The 21,974-nt window shown below is 41.3% G+C and overlaps 2 protein-coding genes across 2 annotated transcripts; both read right to left on the reverse strand.

Annotated features, from left to right (window-relative positions):
• Positions 1-1,756: 1,756 nt before the first annotated feature.
• chmp7 (charged multivesicular body protein 7) lies at positions 1,757-5,315 on the reverse strand. The gene is made up of 10 exons (XM_022754934.1): positions 4,678-5,315; positions 4,413-4,584; positions 4,080-4,265; positions 3,857-3,990; positions 3,469-3,517; positions 3,255-3,374; positions 3,060-3,158; positions 2,904-2,961; positions 2,573-2,806; positions 1,757-2,484 (listed from the first exon to the last, which is right to left on the reverse strand). The coding sequence occupies exons 1-10, from the start codon at positions 4,938-4,940 to the stop codon at positions 2,429-2,431; spliced, it is 1,371 nt and encodes a 456-aa protein (XP_022610655.1). The 5' UTR covers positions 4,941-5,315; the 3' UTR covers positions 1,757-2,428.
• A 400-nt stretch (positions 5,316-5,715) lies between these two features.
• On the reverse strand, positions 5,716-12,515 carry lgi3 (leucine rich repeat LGI family member 3). Its single transcript, XM_022753880.1, has 9 exons — positions 12,165-12,515; positions 11,220-11,291; positions 10,525-10,596; positions 9,136-9,207; positions 8,964-9,035; positions 8,505-8,674; positions 8,240-8,404; positions 8,050-8,140; positions 5,716-7,443 (listed from the first exon to the last, which is right to left on the reverse strand). Exons 1-9 carry the CDS (start codon positions 12,365-12,367, stop codon positions 6,714-6,716), a joined length of 1,647 nt encoding a protein of 548 aa, XP_022609601.1. The 5' UTR covers positions 12,368-12,515; the 3' UTR covers positions 5,716-6,713.
• Between the last annotated feature and the right edge of the window lie 9,459 nt (positions 12,516-21,974).

The raw sequence follows: 21,974 nt of genomic DNA on the forward strand, positions 1-21,974 counted from the left end.
ACACGACGGTAATTATTATAATCACTTAATATTCTGCTTTTCACATTAATACCACTTGTCCTTGAAGTATATCGATCAATACAATAAAGCAAAAATGTTTTGGTTTGGTTACATGGTTTCTGTGTAAACTAAGGGGTGAAACTTTTCACAATCATCAGGAAAAGACTACATGAAGTGTCTCAGCAAGGTTTTTAGTCATTACAAGCCTCCTGAACAACTTCAGTTCTCCGTGGCTTGACTTTTTACCCCAAGTCTGTTGAAGTCTACTGAAGAGATGAGCAACATTCCTCCAAAAGATATTCCCTCGTTAAAGTCTCAGTGATGTTTGTTAGAGCACAGGAGTCTAAGACTTCTGTTCAAAATCACCCATAGCTGTTCAGTTTGGTTGAGATCAGGGCGTTGTAAAAGCATATGATTCACATGGTTTTCATACTCATCAGATCATTCAATGCCTCCTCTGTAACAAATGCTGCAATTAGTTACTGATACGAGGGTGTGACAAGAACAGTAATGACATTATATGTGAAAGCCAAGTCTTGCTGACCACTGAGCTGCTCTGCTGGAGGAAGTGGAGGTGAAGTGTTTCACTAAAGTGCACTTCAGAACTGCTAATCAAGAAAGGGAATTGTGACCATTCAGTATCATATTAATAACATTACAGTGTCTCTTGGCAACAACAATGTCAGGTCCAACTCTGATGAGTCTACTATTACTGAAAAGGCACATTATGGTTGTTTATATGTGTGTAGGTCAACCGGTGTGTCTTTCTTGTAAAAAAAAAAAAAAAAAGTCAAAGCTGAGTGATGGAAGCCTCACAAACACTACAATTTAATTCAATATTTTAGTGATACATTATGACGTCTGTGGATTCCTTTTCCTGAATTGATAATAAACTGCTGATATATACTGATAAATTGTTTTGAGATCACGTCTCTCACACACAAAGGCCTCTCCTGTGAACCTACCAGAACCAGGATTGATCACCTGATTAGAAAAACTATTGAGAAATTCTAAAGTAAAGTTATCATCTAAATATCAAATTACTACTAAAGAAACTCTAAACTGGCTCAAAGGAAAAGGGCATTAGATACTAACACTTTGTAAATCTTGGCAGACATAAATAAACTTGAATTTCTTACCTTTATCATCCCCAAGAAGATTTTGATTAGAATATTCAGTCATCTGAAACAGCTTTTACTGGTCTCTGCCTCTCAGCTGTTTAACATATTTATTATCGTCAACATGTACCTCTTCTGCATGTTTCAACTCTCTGTTCTGCCACTGCTGCAAGAATATTTTTTAATAACACTCCCAATACCATATAATTGATTTTTAAAGGTCCTGGTTTTCAGTTGCTCTACAGATGCAGAGTAAATGTATGAAGAGTATTTGTGTGTAATACTTTCAACTTGAACTTCCCATTTTGTATAAATTTTGGTTAAGTCACAGATATTCTGTACAAATATTGACACAATTCAGTAGCAGAGCTTTTTTCTTCTGGCTTTACTACACATGGATCCAGTTTATAAAGACTAAATTTAAGAAATGAGATTTTAAAAGCAGGGAGGTTGGCCTTAAGACTATCAGTAAAACTTCAGTATATTTATTTGATTTCGTTCTATTTCAGTCAGAATCATCTGTATGGCTGATAGCGACCCCTGGTGGCCGCTGTACAGTATATATTTCGATAACACATGCTAGTTATTTTGAGAAGAAAAACGACTAGACCAAGACTAGACAAATGATTAAAATAAACTTTATTTTGTGAAACATATTTGGTTAAACTCACTTCAGGTAGGCTTCTCACTTCTAACAGATGTGTTGCAGTGAGGCTAAATATACTTATGGTTGTCATAAATCATTTGGCATAATATTCTGTTTACTTAAAGTTGATTTTTACAGTTCAGAAGGCCACTTAATACACTTTACAGGACTGTCAAAGGGGGACATTTTACAAACATCAATAAACACACAATAAACCACAAATACAGCTTTTCTCTTTATCTTGTCAAAAATACCACAAAATTAAAAGCATTCCTGGTGGTGGCGGCGGCACACCAAAAAACATTTTAAAATCTTCACTTTTCACTTGAGATCCTTCAGATATTTGTTGATAGAGCAGATCTGAAAGCTCTCAAGTTAAAATTTACGAAATTTAATTTATTGTTAATGTATGAAAGAAAAATAATCGTTAAAAATATTTTTGGCACGCCTCCACAGTAAAGGCATTCTTATTTTCATTAAATGAAGGAAAGTGCCTTGTTCTCATCCTGATACTTACTTTACAACGTTGAGAATTATGATTTAGCGATTGCTCATTTAGAACATTTATTTAACTTCTATGAGTTCTGTTTCACAGAAAAGTTTTCAGTGACACTGTTTTTGTTGATATGTTTATGCAGAAACTTGCCATGTTTTGCTGACACCATCACTGTGCAGGCTCTAATCTCTTGGCAGGCGATGTCATTTTCTTCTGTTGATAGCCTGGACAGAGAGGTGACCATGTGTTACTTAAAACATTTATATTAAAGCCCATTACAGGAAAAAAAAAGAGAAATCTGGAAGTACAAACCTGAATCTGTAAGTGTTAACTGATTCAATTCCTCCTCCAGCTGCTCATCAGTAACATTCAAGTGGCTGTAAGGTACAGCCGGGAGAGAGGTGAGCAGGTCGTTACCTGGGAGGCTCGGCTCCCGGGAGGGTCGCAGAGGTTTTGTCGGAACTTCAGGTAAACCTGAGATAGAATCTGGCTTTGACTCGTCCAACAAAGATTTCAGTTCTTCCTCCAACTCATCTATGTCTTCATCTACAAAAAAAAAAAAACCATAACAAACTTGGCTGTCATTGATACACATATATACAATACACTATATAAAATATATGGCAGTGACAGATTAGCATACCTGCGCCGGTCACACCAGTGGATATAGTCTGATTCACCTCATCTTGGGTGTCACATAACTGGTGGTAAGACAGAAAAGATACATTACGATGCTAATGTGTAAGATTCAAATAAAACAATAAAATACACAAGTGATTGTTTTCAAATAAACAGCTACCTCCTGAATTTGATCCACAAGGTTCTCAGCACGTTCCACAGTCACATCCTTAAGAGAGAGTCTGAGGGCAGACACTCCAGCCTGATATGCTTGCATAACCTAAAGACATGTTCAGCACACACTTTAAATACTGACAACATACTTGGTTACAGACAACCTTCACAGAAAGAGTGTTGGCAGAGGGAGGTGTGTTACCATCTTATCAGTCTGTGACTGGGCTATTCTGTCCAGGATTCCTCTGATGGTCTCCAGTTTGGCAAACAAGTTGTCTGCTCTCTTTTCTACCCTCTTGCGGCCTCTCAAACACCTCAGAGCCTGTGGAACAGACGGTGAATATAACCAAGTGAACTGCTTGCTATGGGATACTGGATATGAAATTGTGTTTTTACAGTTAAACATTTGTAGTAACCTGTGATTTTTTCCCTTCCGACAGCAGAAGCTTTGCCTCCTCTCTGCACCTGCACAAAGATAATATAAAGCAATTTTTGCAATAATCACAGAGTCTTAGTGTCTGAACTCTTTGAATGCAGTGAAATCCATCTGGCATAGCTAATACTCCAATGCCTGGAAATGGATGGCTCAGGAATCAAGTTGCACATAAAGGACTGGTTATTCCAAAACAGGAGCAATTTAAGACTATATCATATACCATAAATGTTATTCTCTATAATAATAATATAATATGATAAACACCATGGACTTTGCTCAAAATAACTGCATTGGTTAGAAATCCCTGACAGTCTATCATCAATCAATTGTAATCATTCTACATGAAGCTCATATTTGAGTTGATTTACTTGTCAGCTTCCAGACCCAGTTTCTCCACCCGTTCTCCAAGCAGCTTCTCACTGCGCTGCAGCTGGTAGATGCCAATATCCACATCACTAACTGTAGAGACGCGGTCCTGCCCAGGCTGACTAAATTTAACAATCTGTAAAGAAAACACAGTTCGATTACCAGCATAAGATGCCTCTAAAGACTATGAATGAACAGTTTCTGGACTGGTGGATTACACTTCACCTTCTCGCCTTCGTGCAATGAAACCATCACTTGTTTGTCTCTCTGCAGCTGCAGGAGAGCCATGCACATGGTGCTCTCATCAACACAGACATCAGAGGAGAGAGCACAGAGCTCTTGAAATGACAGGATGGAGCGGCTTGCAAATTCACTGCTCCTGTAGACCCTGAGTAATTCTGTTGCTTTCTCCTGGAAAATATATGATAATATAAGAATGGTTGCAAGGTTAAGCACGTCCAGAATACCTGTGGTGATGCAAAAATCATGGCAGCTCAAGTATCATGATAATATTACACATCTGAGTCCCACCCCTATGAGACAGTGAGTTTAACAAACCTTCACTAGTTCAATGACAACAAAGGACTCCTCCAAAGGGACTCGGCCGCTTCCCAGCAGAGTGGAAAAGGTCCATTTCAGAGGCTTCACCAGAAGCAGGCCGACACCCCAGGACAGCCAGCCACAGTCCACATTGGCAGCAAACTCTGATTCCCTCTGGATCTTCCCACATCTGACACACAGTGAAAATACAGGCAATGTAAACAGACTGACCCCGACATAAAGGAAGAGTCTGCAGTGACAGAGCAGACACAACAACAGTTACCTGGCCATGGACTGGAGGACAGTCGCCAAGCCCAGCGGTGATTTCTCCTTCCTCCTAAAGGTCTTGTTGAGCTCCTGCAGATTGACACACACGGTGCCGCGGTCCCTGCAGCTCTTTACGACCAGAGCCGTCCAGAAGTCCATCTTACTGTCCCAGTCCGTCGTGTTGACATCTCGGTTCTCCTTGAAGTCGGAGAACATAAAATTCATCCGCTCGTCGTCGTCCCAGTCAGGCGGCAGGGTCATTTCGGTGGAGTTAGACATTTAAAATACCCGAAGCTAAACTTAAGCTAAACCCGTCTATCGGCCAGGAAGGTCTGGCAACTAACGTTAGCTAGTTTACAACCACGTTAACGTTCTGTTAGCTAGCAGGATCCACTACCAGCCCCCACTCTTACCAGAAATAAATAGCACAACTTAACGTTAAATTACGTGTAGACTCAGATACCGTGTGTTGAGGCTGAATTCAGAGCAGCAGCTCGCATGTCACCGCCTGCTGTCACAGCAAACCCTCACTTCACCATGATGCATTGAAACTTAGCTAACACGAGCTAACGTTTCGCATAACAACAACAACATACGGTGGTAGGCGTTTTTATAATTCAGAGCCGTGCGGGAAAGCGGTGTCGTCTGTCCCACAGTGAAAATATGTCAGTTCCACCCTCGCAGACACATCGGAAACCAAAGCAAGCGCACACCTACAACTCTGTTCATGAGCGTTGTGTTTGCGCCCTATATGCGCATATATGAGATTTGAGCTTTTTTCAAGCGTTTTTTTCACTTGTTTTCCGCCCATTTTCTTTTTTTCTGCATTATTTTTGTCATTTGGTGTATAATCTACCACTGAAACGGCATCATACACCATCATCATCATTTAACATAGACGTGACCCCTAATACTGCAATATAAGAGAAACTAATAGTGGCTTTAGGTGTTGATTTTTTATTTTTTTTTGGGGGGGGGGGTCCTGTTTTTTAAAAAAAGCAATTGTAAAACCATAAGACATGGGACACACATTTTTTTAAGGGCCATAAACAGATTTTAATTATACACCCTTCCCACACACTCTTCCATGTGCAAATTTACACAGCAATAATTAAATACAGTTTGTGACTGTACATAAAAAAATTATAACTTCTAAATTCTCTGATCTTGTTATGGTTCCCACAAATCACCAAATTTTGTACAATGCCTCCCAAATTAGTTATCAATTATAGTCCCCAAATATAGTGAGATCCCCAAAATCTTTGGCCACGTTCCTAAAAAAAATGTCATTGTCATGACACGAAACAACATTTTGGGATTTGGTCACCATAACAAAATCAAGGAATATGTCTTTAAAAACTTAAATTCGAAAGAACATAAACAGAGCAGGACTTCAGTAGGTTTAAGTTTTCAGTTAATGTTGGGGCCCCTTGTTTAGTTTGCTCATGCCACAGGCTGGCTCTGACCCCATGTTGTTATTGCAGAACAAACATTAAATCCAATCCAGATTCAAGGATATCTCATATATAAAGATAAACATAATGAAGGGTTTAAAGTATTGCAATGGTAAGTATTGCTTGTTTTACATGGTTATATCATTTGTCATGCAAAATGCTACACAGAAACTACACTGTGTAACTTACAAAACCTTCATAGTTTTACAGTCAGTTATAATGTCCAGTCTCATCCAGTGAATAATTCAGAAGATGCACATGCACATCATTTTCACATTAGTAAAGTACAATATACAACATAATACTTTAAAAAAAGAATTGGCCTTGACATGTGGCTGGCAGAACAGAAGCAGTGATGCAACAGTGGCATGACGCTTATGTTGGCATGTTACTGATGCTGTATATGATCATTTCATTCCAATGTTGAGGGATAGTGCATAAAAAGGGATTAGTAATTAAATGAGTTGCCTCGCTTAAAACATCAGGTGAAACAGCAGACCGTTAGTTACATGGCTTAAACATTTCGCAGTCTTTCATTTATTTGGCACATGTTGCTATATGCTCAGAGACGCCTTCTTTCTCTCTGACAGTCACATGTCTACTTGGCACTGAGATCCACCACCAGGTGCTGGTAGGCCAGGGTGTTGCCTTTGAAGCTGGCAGCCAGCAGAATGTCCTTGTTGTCAACGGATACCAAGCTGAACGCCCGCGGGGCTCTCATGTTGAGCTCCTGGAAGGGCTGGAAGCGCTGAGTGAGATCATCCCACAAGTATACTCTGGAGAAGGAGAAATCACTTCCAAGAATGAGGTACTGGCGGAGGCCCACTGTGAAAGGATACACTACCATTGACCCCCGAGACGGGAGAGTCTGGATCTCTATGAAACGCTGGCCTTCCCAACGGAGGATCTTGGAGTCACCAATGAAGCGTGTGAGGCACAGGTAAAGAACTTTCCTCACCCAAAAGTGCTTAACCATCTGCACGTCAGCCAGCTCTGTGATTTGGGAGAAGAAGGCAAACTGCTTCTGGCTTCGGCTCCACTGGTAAACCACTGGCGGTTGAGAGGCGCTGGAGAGGATGAGGTGAGGCTTTCCTGCGACATCAAGGAACTCCACATGGGTGTCTCGATGCCAGGGATGGAGGGACTGGTGGGAGTAGAAACCATTGCTGTTCCAGCGATAAATGCTGGTGGAGCCTGCCTTGGAGCTGTCTGCTACTACAAAGTACCATTCTTCATCCAGCTGGAAGGTCTCCACAAAGTTGGGCTTCCTCACTCGAGTGGTGTCTATGTCTTGGATCTTTACAAAGCGCTGTGGGTCCTCTTCCCACCTGTGATAACATAAAGGTTGTCTTATCATTCCTAAGGCTTTACACAATTAAAGGAATAGTTTGACATTTTGGGAAACGTGCTGAATTGCTTTCTTGATGAGAGTTAGATGAGAGGATTGATACCATTCTCACAGCTGTGCCGTAAATATGAACGTAGAACCAGCAGCCGGTTAGCTTAGCTTAGCATAAAGTGAAAAAAAGGGGGAAACTGCACCCAGCTAAGAGATAGTCCAGCACATAATGCCTGTAAAAAGGAAAAATTATTTATTTATTTTTGCACTTGCACAGTTTTTGTATGGATTAAACAAAAAAGATGTAACGTGTTAATTATTCAGCTTTAGAGGTACTAGTGGGTGGATTTTGTTACAGTATTTTTGGACAGAGCCAGGCTAACGGTTTCCCCTTGTTTTCAGTCTTTATGTTAAGCTAAGCTTATCACCTGCTAGCTTCAGCTACATATTCACTGTACAGATGTGAGAGTGCTATCAATCTTCGTAACTAACTCTCAGAGAGAAAGTGGATAACTCTATTTCCCAAAATGTCTAACTATTCCTTTAAGGTAATGTTGACAACAACACACTGGCTGTATGCAAGATTAAATCTCACTTGTAGATATGCGATCCACCAAAAAGTTGAGCCACCACCATGTAAAGTGTGTTGTTTATCACCACTGGTTTGCAGTACACAGCCGAGCGAGCTGCAAGACAGACACACAGAGGCCAGCAAAACATCAGAATTCAGTTTTTTTTAACATGGTATTGTACAGTTTTTATGCCTTTTTTAGCCTGAAACTTACAGGTAATGTTGTGAAACCTTCTGAAGACCATCTCCACATGATCCCATACATACACGGTGCAGAACCCTGAATCAGGCTGAGCAAAGGCCACAAAATGGTCTCCATTGAACTCATAGGACTCCACTGACACAGAGTGGAAAGGGAAGGTTTCATAAACAGCGAAATCTGTAGGAAGAAAAACCAGAGTGAAAGAATTAAATAGAAAACAAGAAGTAATGCCATGATATCACTGTCTGCGTAATGTTCAGAGGAGATTAAGTAAAACCTGCGCTGATGCAGCTGAAGTCTCGTGGTACGAGGTCGTGGATTCTGCGTCCCTGGAATTCAAAGGGGCTGGCGCAGTAGATGGCAGGGACTGAGGTGTTGGTCTTCTCCATCCAGTCTACCAGCCACTTGATTTTACAGTCACAACGGAAAGAGTTCCCTCGCAGGTCTCTGAGTGACAGAGAGACGAATGAGAGAATGTGTCAGTTTAAATCAAAAATGCTCAAACATAAATCCTCCAAACCTACCAGGAAGGAAAACCAGACAAAGTAAGTGCATCAGCATAGATTGAATTAGAACCAAACCACACACTCAAGCCAGACAGTTTTGCACACGAGTGTGGTAGTCCTCTAAACCCTCAGGGAACCCCGGCAAACCAGTGTTTTGTAGTGACAGACTGTAGGGTCAAAGCTCTCTGGATGTCAAGCCACTGTTTTGATTTCAGCGTCAGCACACTTACAAATCTGTGAGGATGTCTAAGTGTTTGAAGAGATCTCTAGGCAGCTGCTGCAGGTTGTTGTTTGATAGGGATCTGGAAAAAGAAGAAATAGTTATCATAAGGTCTGGCTTGTATAGTCTGTAATTGCAACAGAAACTGTGTCTCGATCCTATTAGCTGAAGAAAATACTCACAGGTGAGTCAGGGATTTGAGTCCTCTAAAGGTATACTTTGAGAGAGCCTGGATGTCATTGTTCTCAATGAACCTGAGAAGAGAAGAAAGCTCTTGTATATCACACAGTGATGACGAACTCTGAAATTCAACCAGTGTTATATAATGTCAGTTTTGTTTGGAGAGGAGATTGTGTTGTATGTGGAGGGTAGAATAGGAGTGTGAGTATAAGCAGTCATTATTTCAGTAATAGCAGCTCTGGTGCAGTTACAATGACAAGGTAACGGCCTGTCTATCCTAAAGAATAGGTCTGAGTTGGCAACAAATAAAGATGTGACAATACAGAGAAACATTTTACTCTTTTTCATTTGTATTTGATAGATTCTGTTCACTAATACAATCATTGCATTAGCTGCAAAAAAAGTAAGAAAATTAATGGTAAAATTAATGGTAAAAGCTAATTTCTTGCCTTTGATTAACGTGATCAAAATGAGACACTGAGTGCAGCGCAGTGTTACAAAGGTCTACGTGTCAGCACCATTTGATCCTGCCCCGTCTTTGCATTGTCTATTGATAGTGGAGGACATAAGACATGTGCAGACTTCCTGGAGGTGGCTGGCTGGATATGAAAATATGACTTTATTAGCATTCACAACGGGTAGCGGCTGTGGTGGCAGTGATGCAGAGAGAGCTGATGGCTGGGCTGCAGCCAGAGCCACTCACTGCACACTCCAAGCCATCAGCTAACTAATTTCTAAAGCCCATCAATTCAAAGAATGGTATGTGCAGCTTTATCACACCACAGATGCAGTGTGCTTGCTGTTGTAGGAGGATTTATTTTTTCAGTTTTACTTTTGGCACTCTTTGCTATACTGCAGTCCAGTGCTGAAATCTTACAGTGCAGCCTTAAGTCACATTTATTTTATTCCCTTTATGGACAAATAAACCTACGCAGACTAACTATTTATTTATTTATTTATTTAAATCCCCATTTGTCACTGTTTTGCAGCAGTGGCTAATGGTAATGATAGTACAATGGTAATTGCTAAACCATAATGTAAGAGTAGCACAAACAGTCACAGTCAGCAATCTGACTCAGTGATGTCAGACACAGCAACAGCTATTTAAAGTTTTCCAATATTAGCTTGTGGTCATACCAGACCAAGCTAGGCCCTAGCAGCAAAAACCCTCAGTGCATTGACTTCAGTCAGGATCCATTTTATCAGTAATGAATGTGTGTTTTTTTGAGTTTTTTTTCTTTTAGTGCATACACAGTAGAACACTTTATTTTAATTTTTTTCAAAAATAAAATACAGCACAACATAGCAAATGTTATTTTCTTGAAGACTAAATTCAGTCAAAATCATTTTAGTATTATCTTGCATTCAGTGGCGTAAAGTGAGACACTCACAGGTACTGCAGGTGAGACAGACCAGCAAAGGCATCATCAGAAACTGTAGTGAATGTGTTGGAGTTCAAGAGCCTGTGGAAAGAAGGCAGCAAAGATACAATCACATTGATGATATTGTATGTGTCCTGCTGAAGTTATAGGGAACCATCTAAGCAACTGATTGCCATTTCAAGTATCTTTAAAAAAAAAAAAAAATTATTTGTAGTTTCAATAACTTAAACCATTCATACTATATAATGATAACTAAGGCTACAGATCTGAACAATGAGATAAATACATTTCAAATATACACAAACACACACAGACCTACACACACACACACACATGAACACACGCTCATGATTGCATCTGAGGAGATAAACAGCCCTTTGTCCTGCAGGGCACAACTGAACGGAGTCAGTCATTGGCAATGACACTGATACAGAGCCACTTTACACTTATTACTGCTATGTCACCACTGTTTTCAATAACCATTCATTTCTAGTAGCTCAAGTCCGTTCATTGTCACTGCGAAACAAAAGAAGTCTGAGTGCGCCACAATATCAGCAGCATGAAAACATACCTGCGATACAAAGTGTTGTGTCTGTATTTTCAGATAGGGAAAGCTGAACTGGCTGTGGGAGAGACACTGAATCTAAAGTTTAGGGTGTTTTACGGTCATAGTAAAGCTCTGTTGTATGGGTCGGAGCACTCACAGGAACTGCAGGAGGTGAAGGTGCGAGAAAGCTCCCTCTGGAATAGTAGTGAAGGCTGCGTTCACCATGGTCCTGTCCAGACAAAAACAACATCGGTTCTCATCAGATGTGTCTTTTAGATGTGAGAATGCAGCTTATGCAGGCAGTGCCAAAGCTTAGGGGTGTGACATCATGTGTTTCATGGGAGAAAATGTCTTGTTTCCAACATGAACCGTGTCAATTTTATTCCTTCTTAAGTCCTTCCTGTCTCAGCACACGTCTGTCCTTGCAGTTTAGATATGAGGGAGGACTAAATCTAGGACACATAACTTCCTTCTTCACTTCTTTACCTCTTCTCCATTGTAAAATGAGGCCACCTCCACCAGCCTGTGCTCTTGAATTCCCTTGACTGTATAAACTCAATATTCAATCCACGGGCGACGGGGAGGTCAATATGAAATGAAAGGGAGCATCTTGACATAACCTTCCCCCCATGCCATTAAATGTTAAGCCTTCCATTTCATTATATGTACTATTTATTGAGCGTATCTCTGTCCCCTCTTTAAGATTAAATCTCTGAGAGGAGAAGCAGGTCTCCTGCAGCCAGATAGGGAATCTATTGTTAGTATTCTTCCCTGGAGCTCGACAGGATTTTACTGCTGTGCCCCTTCAACTAAGTTCAGCATATAGCAGAGGGACATTGTTATTTTTATTATGTAATACTGGCTGGTATACACCTTTCACCCAATGCTAACACACACTGGATCAAGGAAACATCAACAGGAAACATACCTATATTCACTTTTAGGTGAGCGGAGTAGGGATTTTATGCATCATTACATAATGGAGGGTGACATCAGTGATGTAGCCATCTGTACCAGCCTGCATACTGCTGACACTTCATACAGGTTATGAAAAGATGATTTTTGGTGAGTGAAAGGCACACGCATGAATTTTTGGACTCACAGAGAGATGATTCCAGGAGGGAAGCTCTTGGGGATAGCTTTGGTATCCACACAGAAGGCACTGTCTTTGGTACAGGAGCAGGTCGCAGGACAGCGGGGTATCTTGGGAGCTCTCCTGGCGTTTGATTCCCTTGGCAGGCACAGACACAGACACAGGAGGGACAAGTAGATCAGCCTCAGCCATCTCGCTCCGAGCTCCAACATCCTTAGACGGGGGGGAGGGGGAGAAAGGAAGCTGTGTGAGGGAGCTTCTTGAAGTTTCTCCTCAGTGGCAAGTAGCTTGTTGAGAGGCGATGGTCAGCCTGCCTACAACCACAGCAGTTCTGATAATGCTGAGCGCAGAGTGGAGAGAGACAGCATGAGAGAGAGAGAGAGAGAGAGAGAGAGAGAGAGAGAGAGAAAGGGGATGGGTAAGACAGAAAGGAAATGAGGGAGGAGGGGGAGTAAGGGTAGTCCCTGTGTATCCTCGGTGGGTGTGGGTGCTCTGCAGCTTCCCTGGATCTGTGCAATCTCTCTCTGTCTCTGTCAGGAGCTGCTGCCAGATTGCACACTGCAGGAATGACGAGCAAGGCTGCTCTCTCCGCACCAGGACCTGTAGGCAGCGTCGCTGACAATGAATTATTTACTGTTGCACACGCAGAAAACCTTAAAACAACTGCAGCTTGGGAGAGAGAGGGGAAATAGGGGGTGGGGTGGGGTGAGGGGTCACATCAGTGCTGATGGAAGATTATACTGGCAGCAGTCTACATGTTCTGTGGACGTCTTATCAGGTGTCAAGCTGCTGCAGTCATGAGAGCAGACAAGTAAGCATCAAGGATGCAGGGAAAAATGTGTTTCAGTTTGTGTGTGTGTGTGCGTGTGTGTGTGTGTGTGTGTGTGTGTGTGTGTGTGTGTGTGGGTGGTGTTTATATTATGGCAGTTTCTTAACAGCAACCACTGCCGAGTGCTGATTTTTTTCTCAAGAAGTAGAAGAAGAGCCACCACCTGTGATGAGGTCAATGTGATATCTCGTCTTGTCTGATCAACAGTTTATTGTCATAAGACCAATAAAACCAGAAGATGCTCACGTGATTATTCTGATTATTATGAACTATGACTGACAAAGATTCTTCTGAAAGACACTTCAGATAAAGTGAAGCAATATTCATTTTATTTTTTGTCATAGTAATAGGAGAGATTATTATGGTAGTGTTGACTTTTTTTTTCATTTATTCTTTGTCCTCTTGTGTAAGTAGTGTTGATTGTGTTGTCTTTATGTGCGGTGTATTTCTATATGTAGCCCAGAGAGAACAGAGATCCAAATAAATAAACAGACAATATGAGAGTCAGGAACCAGTGAATCTTTGCCACTTTTGCTTGAAATGACTCAAATGATTTATCGGTTATCAAATCTGTGGCTGATTGATCTCTATCGACTGACTGATTAATCCTCTCAGATTAAAAGAAAAGTCTCAGGTTTTTGCTTTGACCCCATTAGATACACTATAAATAAACTGTAAGGTTGTGAGGTTCAGACTGACTGGAACATTGCTGTGGCTTATTGATTGTTGAATTAATTAGTTAATTTATTGTTAATCAAAACGTTGTACATTTGCTGCTCTGTATTGCAGGATGTGTCAGAAAACATTTGCAATTCTATAAAAACCAGTCCCAATCTCCAAAATGTAACTTTTCAAAAATTAGGAGAACCATCTTTTCTCTTTCTCTTTTTCTGACAATGAATTTTAGTTTTATTACGTTTATCTGAAAGTATAAACATCCCAAAGTCAGGTAAATGTATAGTTTCCACTGGACAGCAGCAACAAGTGAAGAATGACTAGTTCTGTTGTACTCAGTTATTTCATGCTCTGACAACAGACGAGCAACAGATACATGAAAAACAAACCTGCCTTGTGACTCTCAGTACTGACCCGTGACAGCAGAGGGCGCTGTCAGCCATAAAATGAAGTCAGTTGAGGGCAGGCGACTGAGCAGTGAGTGGCTGGGTGTCTGCTGGCAGGGCTGTAGCCTCAGTGCCAGGCGTTACCAGCCTTCCTGCACAACGACTCTGTTGTCACAGGCAGAGAGCCCCTGTAACGTACTGTCTGTCCAGGTCTCAGCACATTGTCCCCAACCCAGACTGGCAGCAGAGATACAGCGTGTGGTTTTCAACATCTGATCCAACACAGCTGTTCTGTACTAATTTTAAAGCAGATGATAACTGTACAGACAATTAAATGTTTGATTTTCTTTCTTTTCTTACTTTCTTTCTTTCTTTCTTTCTGTCTTTCTTACACAGCCCCTTTTTCTGTGATGTACGCCCACTGTAAGATATGAATTGAAAAAAAGAGCATTATCTTGACGGATGAAAGAGGAAAAGCCCAGCATGTCTTCAGGGGCTTTGTTTGAAATGTGTCTGATGTTTTCTTTTGCCTTGAGACAGTGTGATGTTAATCATTGAACGGCTTCCAAAGGCTAGTGCTTTTTGAACCGAAATCAGATGCCTCAAATCTGTGAGGCCTCTCCATAAGAGTGAATTCAAATGTGAATCAGTTACAAAATTATGGGTGGTGTCTCTTTGTGCCGGAATGCCATTTCCTGTGCAGCAGCTATCTTTATGGTTTATTTTCTTTTGTGCTTTGGTGCAGTGTGTTTGCGTGCGTCTCAGCTTCTTTCCTTTTTTTTTTTTTTTTTTTTTTTTTTTTTTTTTTGTTCTAACTGTATTTGTGGTTTCATGTAAGTCATGCTCAGTGAGGAGCAGTTAATGCCTGAGCTTATTCCTTGCAGAGCTCCACCCAATCCAAACGTCCGGTGGGAACCAGCATAATTGCATGGCATAGAGAACGGAGCATGAAACAGCAGCTGGGAACCCTAACATGCCCTGTGTGAGGCAGAGGAATCTGAAAAGCTGCTGAGATTAATCCACTAAATTCTCTCTGTCCAAGTGAACTTACTAAAATACTGTTTTGGAGAACGTGCTGTGTGAAATAAATAAGTTATCACATCAAAACGTCCACGATTTTGCCTTCAGAAACAATTTCTTTGCATATTGAATGACTGAACCTTATTCAGCTTTTAGGTTTTATTCATAGAATATGATTAACTTCAATTCAATATATATAAAATTGGTTAAATATAATTACTGAATTAAGAAAGTATGTTGATTCGATTTAAAATTGTTTGAAAATACTTGTAGCATTTTTTATTTAGTACGTGCTGCTATAATTTATGTATTTAGTATTAGTATTATTAGCAATAGTCAATGGCATTTCAAATGAAAACACCAGGTTGTGATCTGCAGCAGCCACTGAGGACAGATGTTGAGAATTCAGTCTGTTTCTATACGAGCAGTGCAGCCTCAGCACATCTCTCAGTCAGGTATAGCATTAACAGCTGTGCCTCTCGAGCTACCTTGTTTCAGATCAACTTTTCAGCCAAGTTACCACTCACTGTGGGTGCTCGGCATCAGAGGGAGCACTTGGCCATGCTGAGTTTGGCAAAAATTAGTCATCAAACATCACAAAGTGATCCTGGCTCCTGTGCCAGACTCTCACTGTCTCATTATATCTTATGCTGTCTGGCACGTATAATTTCTAAAATCAGAGCTTTTCACCTCTTCAGCAGCCAGCCCTGCCTCGACACTGTTTGGACAGCTTTGACTCTACGTCACAGCCACGTTTAACACTGGCTTTGTTCACTGCAGTCGCAAACCCACATCCCATTCTGATTATGGGCCAAGGAGCCTGAAAAGACCTCTCTGTCTGTCTGTTTCCATTTCTGTTTGGTTTTCACGGTTTGGCCTCCTGGCTGCACAGGAAGCAGAAAAAACAAAATAGGAAGAAAGACAAAATGTGTTTCACCTCAGTTCTTTTCAGGGAAAATCCAAACTGCTCCGGGCAATGTGCTTCATACAGGGCTCACAAAGGTGTTGAGACTTCAGTCAGACATGTACGCACACGTTGCGGTGTTTCTATACTGTACTGCTGGAGATATGAATGCAACATGTCTGCACCTCCTCTGCAATTCTTTACACAAAGTGATTAACAGAGGTGGACAAGGGCACAAATAAACAGGTGATTGTGAGGCATTAAATCATTAACTTCATTCTTCATGTGCCTCCATGAGGCCAGGAGCTGATAGATGCCAGTAATTCAGCTGGCCAAGTCTGAGGACAAGTTGACGTCAGATGTCCTCCCTGGTGAGTCAGGAGCAAATAACGCATTCACACGTGACCAAGAAATTCAATAAGGTAAGTGTTTGTCACAACAAGCCCTGCCGAGCGCGAATCTGTCATGCTTGATGAGTCCGTCTTTAATAAGCGATCATAGGGTTGCAAACACGCCAGTAAAATTCACTTTTATTTCATAGTAGACAATAAATGTTAAGGCTTTGGGCAAGTCAAAGGGTGACGGCAGGCTGCAGGATACCTTCAGGGTTTTATGCCATACTGTGCCAAGAAAACAACCATCCCAAATTGCTCTTATTCCTTGCCTTGCTCTCTAAGTGCGGTTCAGTCACTAGAAGGTATGTCAGCCAATCTCATCCCAGGCTCAATTCAATTAAAGAGAGTACAAAGACATATGGCTCAGGGGCGAGTGATATGATTAGAGTCCTGTGCACAACGACGCTTCTGCTTTGATTCATACCCTCTCTTCTCTGGTCACTCACAGCAATGGGCCTTGCAGCTGAAGCAACTGAGCCAAGCAGGGCTCCCTCAGGTGGGCTGCACTATCCTCAAGGGGCTATAAAAGGTCTCCTGAGCTAATCTCTCACAATCAGTGTGTCATATTGTCATTATCTTGAGACTACAGTCACAAAACAAGCAAGGAAACATGAAATCTGTACTGTTTTCTAAGACAGGGATTTTCTGTTGATCAGCATTCTGACATTTTGAGGCTCAGGGGATCAGGAAAATCCTCCAAACCGAAGGCAATGCTGCTATCTTAGTTTTCAATCAGGACAATGCAGAGGAGCAACTGTACCCCAGCCCTTGAGCTGAGCTGCCATAAAAGACAGGTGATATGCCTCTTGGGACAGGGATGTGTTGAAGGAATGCGTGTGCAGGTATCCAGCTGCCTGTGGGGACTGTGGAGAAAGGCCCAGAGCACCAGTTGATCCTGTTTGATAAAGGCCCTGACAGGCCCAGATTATATGTCTCAGCCTGGAGGAGGTGTCTGTGTCTCATTCCTCCACTGAAGAAAGTCGATCTGGTGGGAAAGAGGCGGGGCCATGCCTGTAGGCGTCAGTTTTTGTATGGACGCCAACACACACCTTGTCGAGCAGACACCACTACCACTGCTCCCTCTCCACCCCCCTGCTAGCTCAACACCAAACAAACACCCTCACCCATCTCATTTACCTGACCACACCCGTGCCTCCAGACGCCATAAATACTCTTTCCACAAATCATGCCAGATTTACTGTATATTTTGCCCTGAGAGTACAGTAACATTTACCTCAAAATTTCTCATTAATAGTCCAGTCTGTCACACGCTTGCAGCCTTTATTTGACAAAATGCGCAATAAATATTTTGTACATGTGTGGTACCAATGATATACTTACTGGATACATATTGTAATTGCATGGGGAAAAGTACCAGGAACAAGAGGGTAAGAAATTGGCATTTGGGTGGATCTAGAAATAAATGGCTTTTTTTTTTTTAATTACCCATTGTATAAAACATAATTACACAGTGCTAACAGGGGATGAACAGGCTTAGCATGTTGCATGTTGCAACGTCTTTCACCTTTCTGTGCTTTTAGCTTTCCAGGAAGGGCAGTGTTGTCTGGTGGTGAGTCTGTGGTCTTTGGTGGTGGTCCAAACTGAAAGATCTCAACAACTATTGATTTCCATTAAGTTTGCTTCACATATTCAAGCGCTCCTTGGGTTATGTTTTTTTCGTTAACATCAACATGTGAGCAGTCGCTGCTGTGATACTGTGGTTGGGATACTGATACTGTACCGATGTGATGCTGTGATACTTTAATTTATTATCCATAAGTGCAATATACTAGTGAAAAAGAACACTACAGCTGTGCAATATTTTTACAGATATGTGCAATATATATACATTTTTACTATCTATCTATCTATCTATCTATCTATCTATCTATCTATCTATCTATCTATCTATCTATCTATTGTAACTTTGATTGTCTTAGCATGCTCATGTTGGCATTTAGCCCAAAGCACAGCCTCAGTGCTGCTAGCATGGCTGTAGACAAGTCCTGTTGATATGTCACAGCCTGCATACCATACACCTACATGAAAAACAGGTGAACAAGAGATTTTTACTTAATAGACAATTTAACAACATTTATTAATTAATGTGAAAACGGAGCAAAAAAATGGATCACTCTAATGTTCATACTCTGCAGCTATAGTTGTAATGTTTAATGTTGGGTTGAATCTGTGTCTTTTCATTTGTTTTTTGATGAATATCTGGACAAGTTTGTTATGCATAGGTTGCTTTATGCTAGACTAAAACCAAATCAATCACACTATAGTTACAGTGTAAAACGGCGAACAATGGACAATGGACTTTAGTTTTCAAATATATTTTCAGTGCTTTGTCCTGATCGTAGTGTTAATGAATACCTGTATATCCTTATGCTGTATCTTGTCCAAAGTTTCTAATAAGTATAATAACTAGTCCATATTTACATGCAAAATCTTTCACTAATAGTTTCAGGGTAATTGTTGTAATCTAAAGCTTTACCCATTTAAATCCAACTGAGTTTATTATAGGGAGCAGATACTTCCCCACAAACTTATCTGCCTATGGTTTTTTGTGATGTAGAGAAAATAAAGAAAGGGGCAATGACTCAAAGACAATAGAGAGACATGCAGTGAGTGACAGGCCATGCCCCAGGCTCACCCCTTCTGTCATGTCTGTCCCACAGAGCAGCCAGGGCACCGGGGACCTGTCATATAGACAGCCATCTCACAAACAGGGGTCCGGGGCCTCTGTGGAGACAGAAACATCAACAACCAAAGAGCAAAGACGAGGAGAGGACGCCAAGCGCCTTCGTCTGTCATTTCTACTTCAGGAAGCCGGCAAAGGGTTCGGCACTAAGGCATCTACATCCGCTGACAAATCATTAATTACATGTTTTGCTTTGCTGCAAAATATGCCCTCATGAGCGAGCTACACCCAAAACCCCAATGGCCACATTAAGACGCAAAACAGCTGTTCATCATCTTAACTATTGTTGACGAGGGTAACAGCAAGCAAACAACAGAAAATTAAAATTCCTCCTCCATTTTAAAATCAGTAATCTATGGTTCAGTGGTGCCAGGCCGTTTTGCTGCTGTTTCCGACACACTTCATGTCTGAACTGTCTGAGGTCTCTTTTTTTAAGTACGCAGCACAGGGAGGAGTGCCAGGCCAAGAAACATGTCTCCTTCACCTTGCACATGGACGCCGGCCAGAATGATATTCATGAGTTCCTGTGCTGTATTGCTGCAGACCTTTTCTCTCTGTCCCTCCATGTGCATTGACAGCCCCTCTCCACTAAACTCTCCTCCCTCTTTCCCATAAATAATCAGTTCATTTGTGAGGAGACAGAGGTGCACAACAACAGGCTGATGTCACTGATCCTGTTTCCCGGAGCCTAAAGCAAGCAGAAACACACACACACACACACACACACACACACACACACACACACACACACCATCAGCAGTGCCATCATCACCACCAGCACCACCCTCCCAGGACCCTCTCTCCTAACTGCATGAAGCTGAGAAATGAACTCTGATTGATGACACGTCTCCTCCACAGGGTGGCAGAGAGTTGAAGGGCAGGTCATCTGTCACTGCTGACAGGAAACACACAGGGTGGAGATTAATGGAGAGGCTCAGGCTTCTCTTTAGACCTGGAGATGATAAGCCTAAACTGGAATAAATCAAACCATCTCTGGTAAACAAGATCACAAAGCAATTCATCTAACAGGCCACGGAGGAAACATGCAGGGCTCTCATCTTATTCATATTACTGATGTTAAGAAAAGTTACACAGTTTGCAGATGACATGCTCATTTCCAGTCATATATATTTTCAAGGTGTAAGGATGCATGATGATGCAAAGAAGAGATAAAGTGCGACATAGCCGTACACATTGGAAAATGAATCATATTTCACGTTAAAACCGGTCATTTTGCATCACGATGGGGAAGTCACAAGAGACAGATTTAAACGAATCTAGTCATTTCATGGACGGTTACAGTCGTCCAGCCGGTCAGACGACATTAAATCACTCAGATCTGACTTAAGATGTGAGGGAAAAGGTTTTACCAACATAACAGTGTTTGTCAATATTTCTTTGTCTATGAAATTAAAACCTGATTACAAATCTATATTATAAGTACATTGTTATCATCAGTATTGTCATCATCACCATCAATGACAGTAGCAACAACCACAATAATGATAATCAACCAAATTTTTTATAAAAATAAAATAGTTCAGTTTCAGATGGAAAAAAAGGTTTTATTTTAGTTAATCTCTATGTCCATCTTCCTGTAAGATAACGTCTGTTGCATTCTTACGGAAGGTGTCGTAATGATGCATTAGTAGCCCAAATATTGCACAGTTCCTTTTTTCATGCACACCCATTATGTGTTTTTTTTTGGTTTTTTTTGGGGGGGAGGTTGAACAGAAAGGATGTCTTACATTTTTCCAGACATTAGCCCATAAAATTATATCTGCTTTCACATCGAGGTCCTGCTGCCATTTCAAAACAAAGCTTTCGTTCATTGGTGGTTTCAACCAATGCTGCAAGGAACAGCTGCACTTTCTAAATGTGCGTCATGCATCCTGCGATTAAGCACAATGGACAGATATAATCACTTTGGTTTTTTACATTATAATTTCCTAAAATGTATTTAAAATAAGTAGCTGGTATAATGGCGCAGTGTGTGTTAGGTTGACCACAATTGACCAAGGGTGTTGCTGGTGCTTTAACATACCAGTTACAGCTGGGTAATGCTTGGATGGCTGAAATTCCAGTATTCCCAAATCAATTTACATTCCCCCAATCAGTCATCAGATAGTAATTTCTCAGAGAAGACAAAACAGGACATAGCACTCCCTTCTTGTTTCATCTCAGTGTTTACAAAACATTCATTAGATACTGTCACATTTCCCAATCGTAACTGCTAACAATAAACGCCTTCCCCTGTGTGTCCCCATCAGGGCAAAAATAAAGACACACTGACTTGAGTTCATGAACCACAGCCATCAGCAGCGCACAGTTGCTATACTGGACGACAGCCGATGAACTTTGCCCCACCAAACTCTTCCTGTGCCATCTGTCAGAAGTGATAATACCCTCCACCTAATGGCACCTCTGCTCCTTGCTCTGCACCATTAGCAGGTTATAAAGCAAGGCCTCTCCTGTCCTTTCTATTCTTAAATAGAGCTCTTCATCATCACCTCAACCACGGCGCACACACGATACTTTTTATTGCTCCCCGTTTCCAGGAGTGGATGATATTTCTCCCAAAAACAATAAGGTCATATGTTTGTTTGAATCCTGGCAGTGTGTGTGGAAAACTGGAGGTGACTGTTCTCAGTGAGACAGACATGACCTTGTATCCACGATGAGCATACAGCATGTTGGTGTTTATTTACAAATCCCAGCAGTATGATTCATATAACCTTTGGGATGAAAGTGACAAGGATGTGTTCTCTATTACTAACTAAAAAGTTCTCCCCCTCTGCTGTAAGACAGTACGCTCAGAGGGCTAACTGCATTGACCCGAGATGTAAGAGCCGGCTTTTAAAAAGGGTCGAGAGCCAGTCGCGCTGTGCTGCTGATTTTAGCCTGTT

Source organism: Seriola dumerili, unplaced genomic scaffold (assembly GCF_002260705.1).
Source record: "Seriola dumerili isolate Sdu_G_001 unplaced genomic scaffold, Sdu_1.0 BDQW01000017.1, whole genome shotgun sequence".
Classification (NCBI taxonomy): domain Eukaryota; kingdom Metazoa; phylum Chordata; class Actinopteri; order Carangiformes; family Carangidae; genus Seriola; species Seriola dumerili.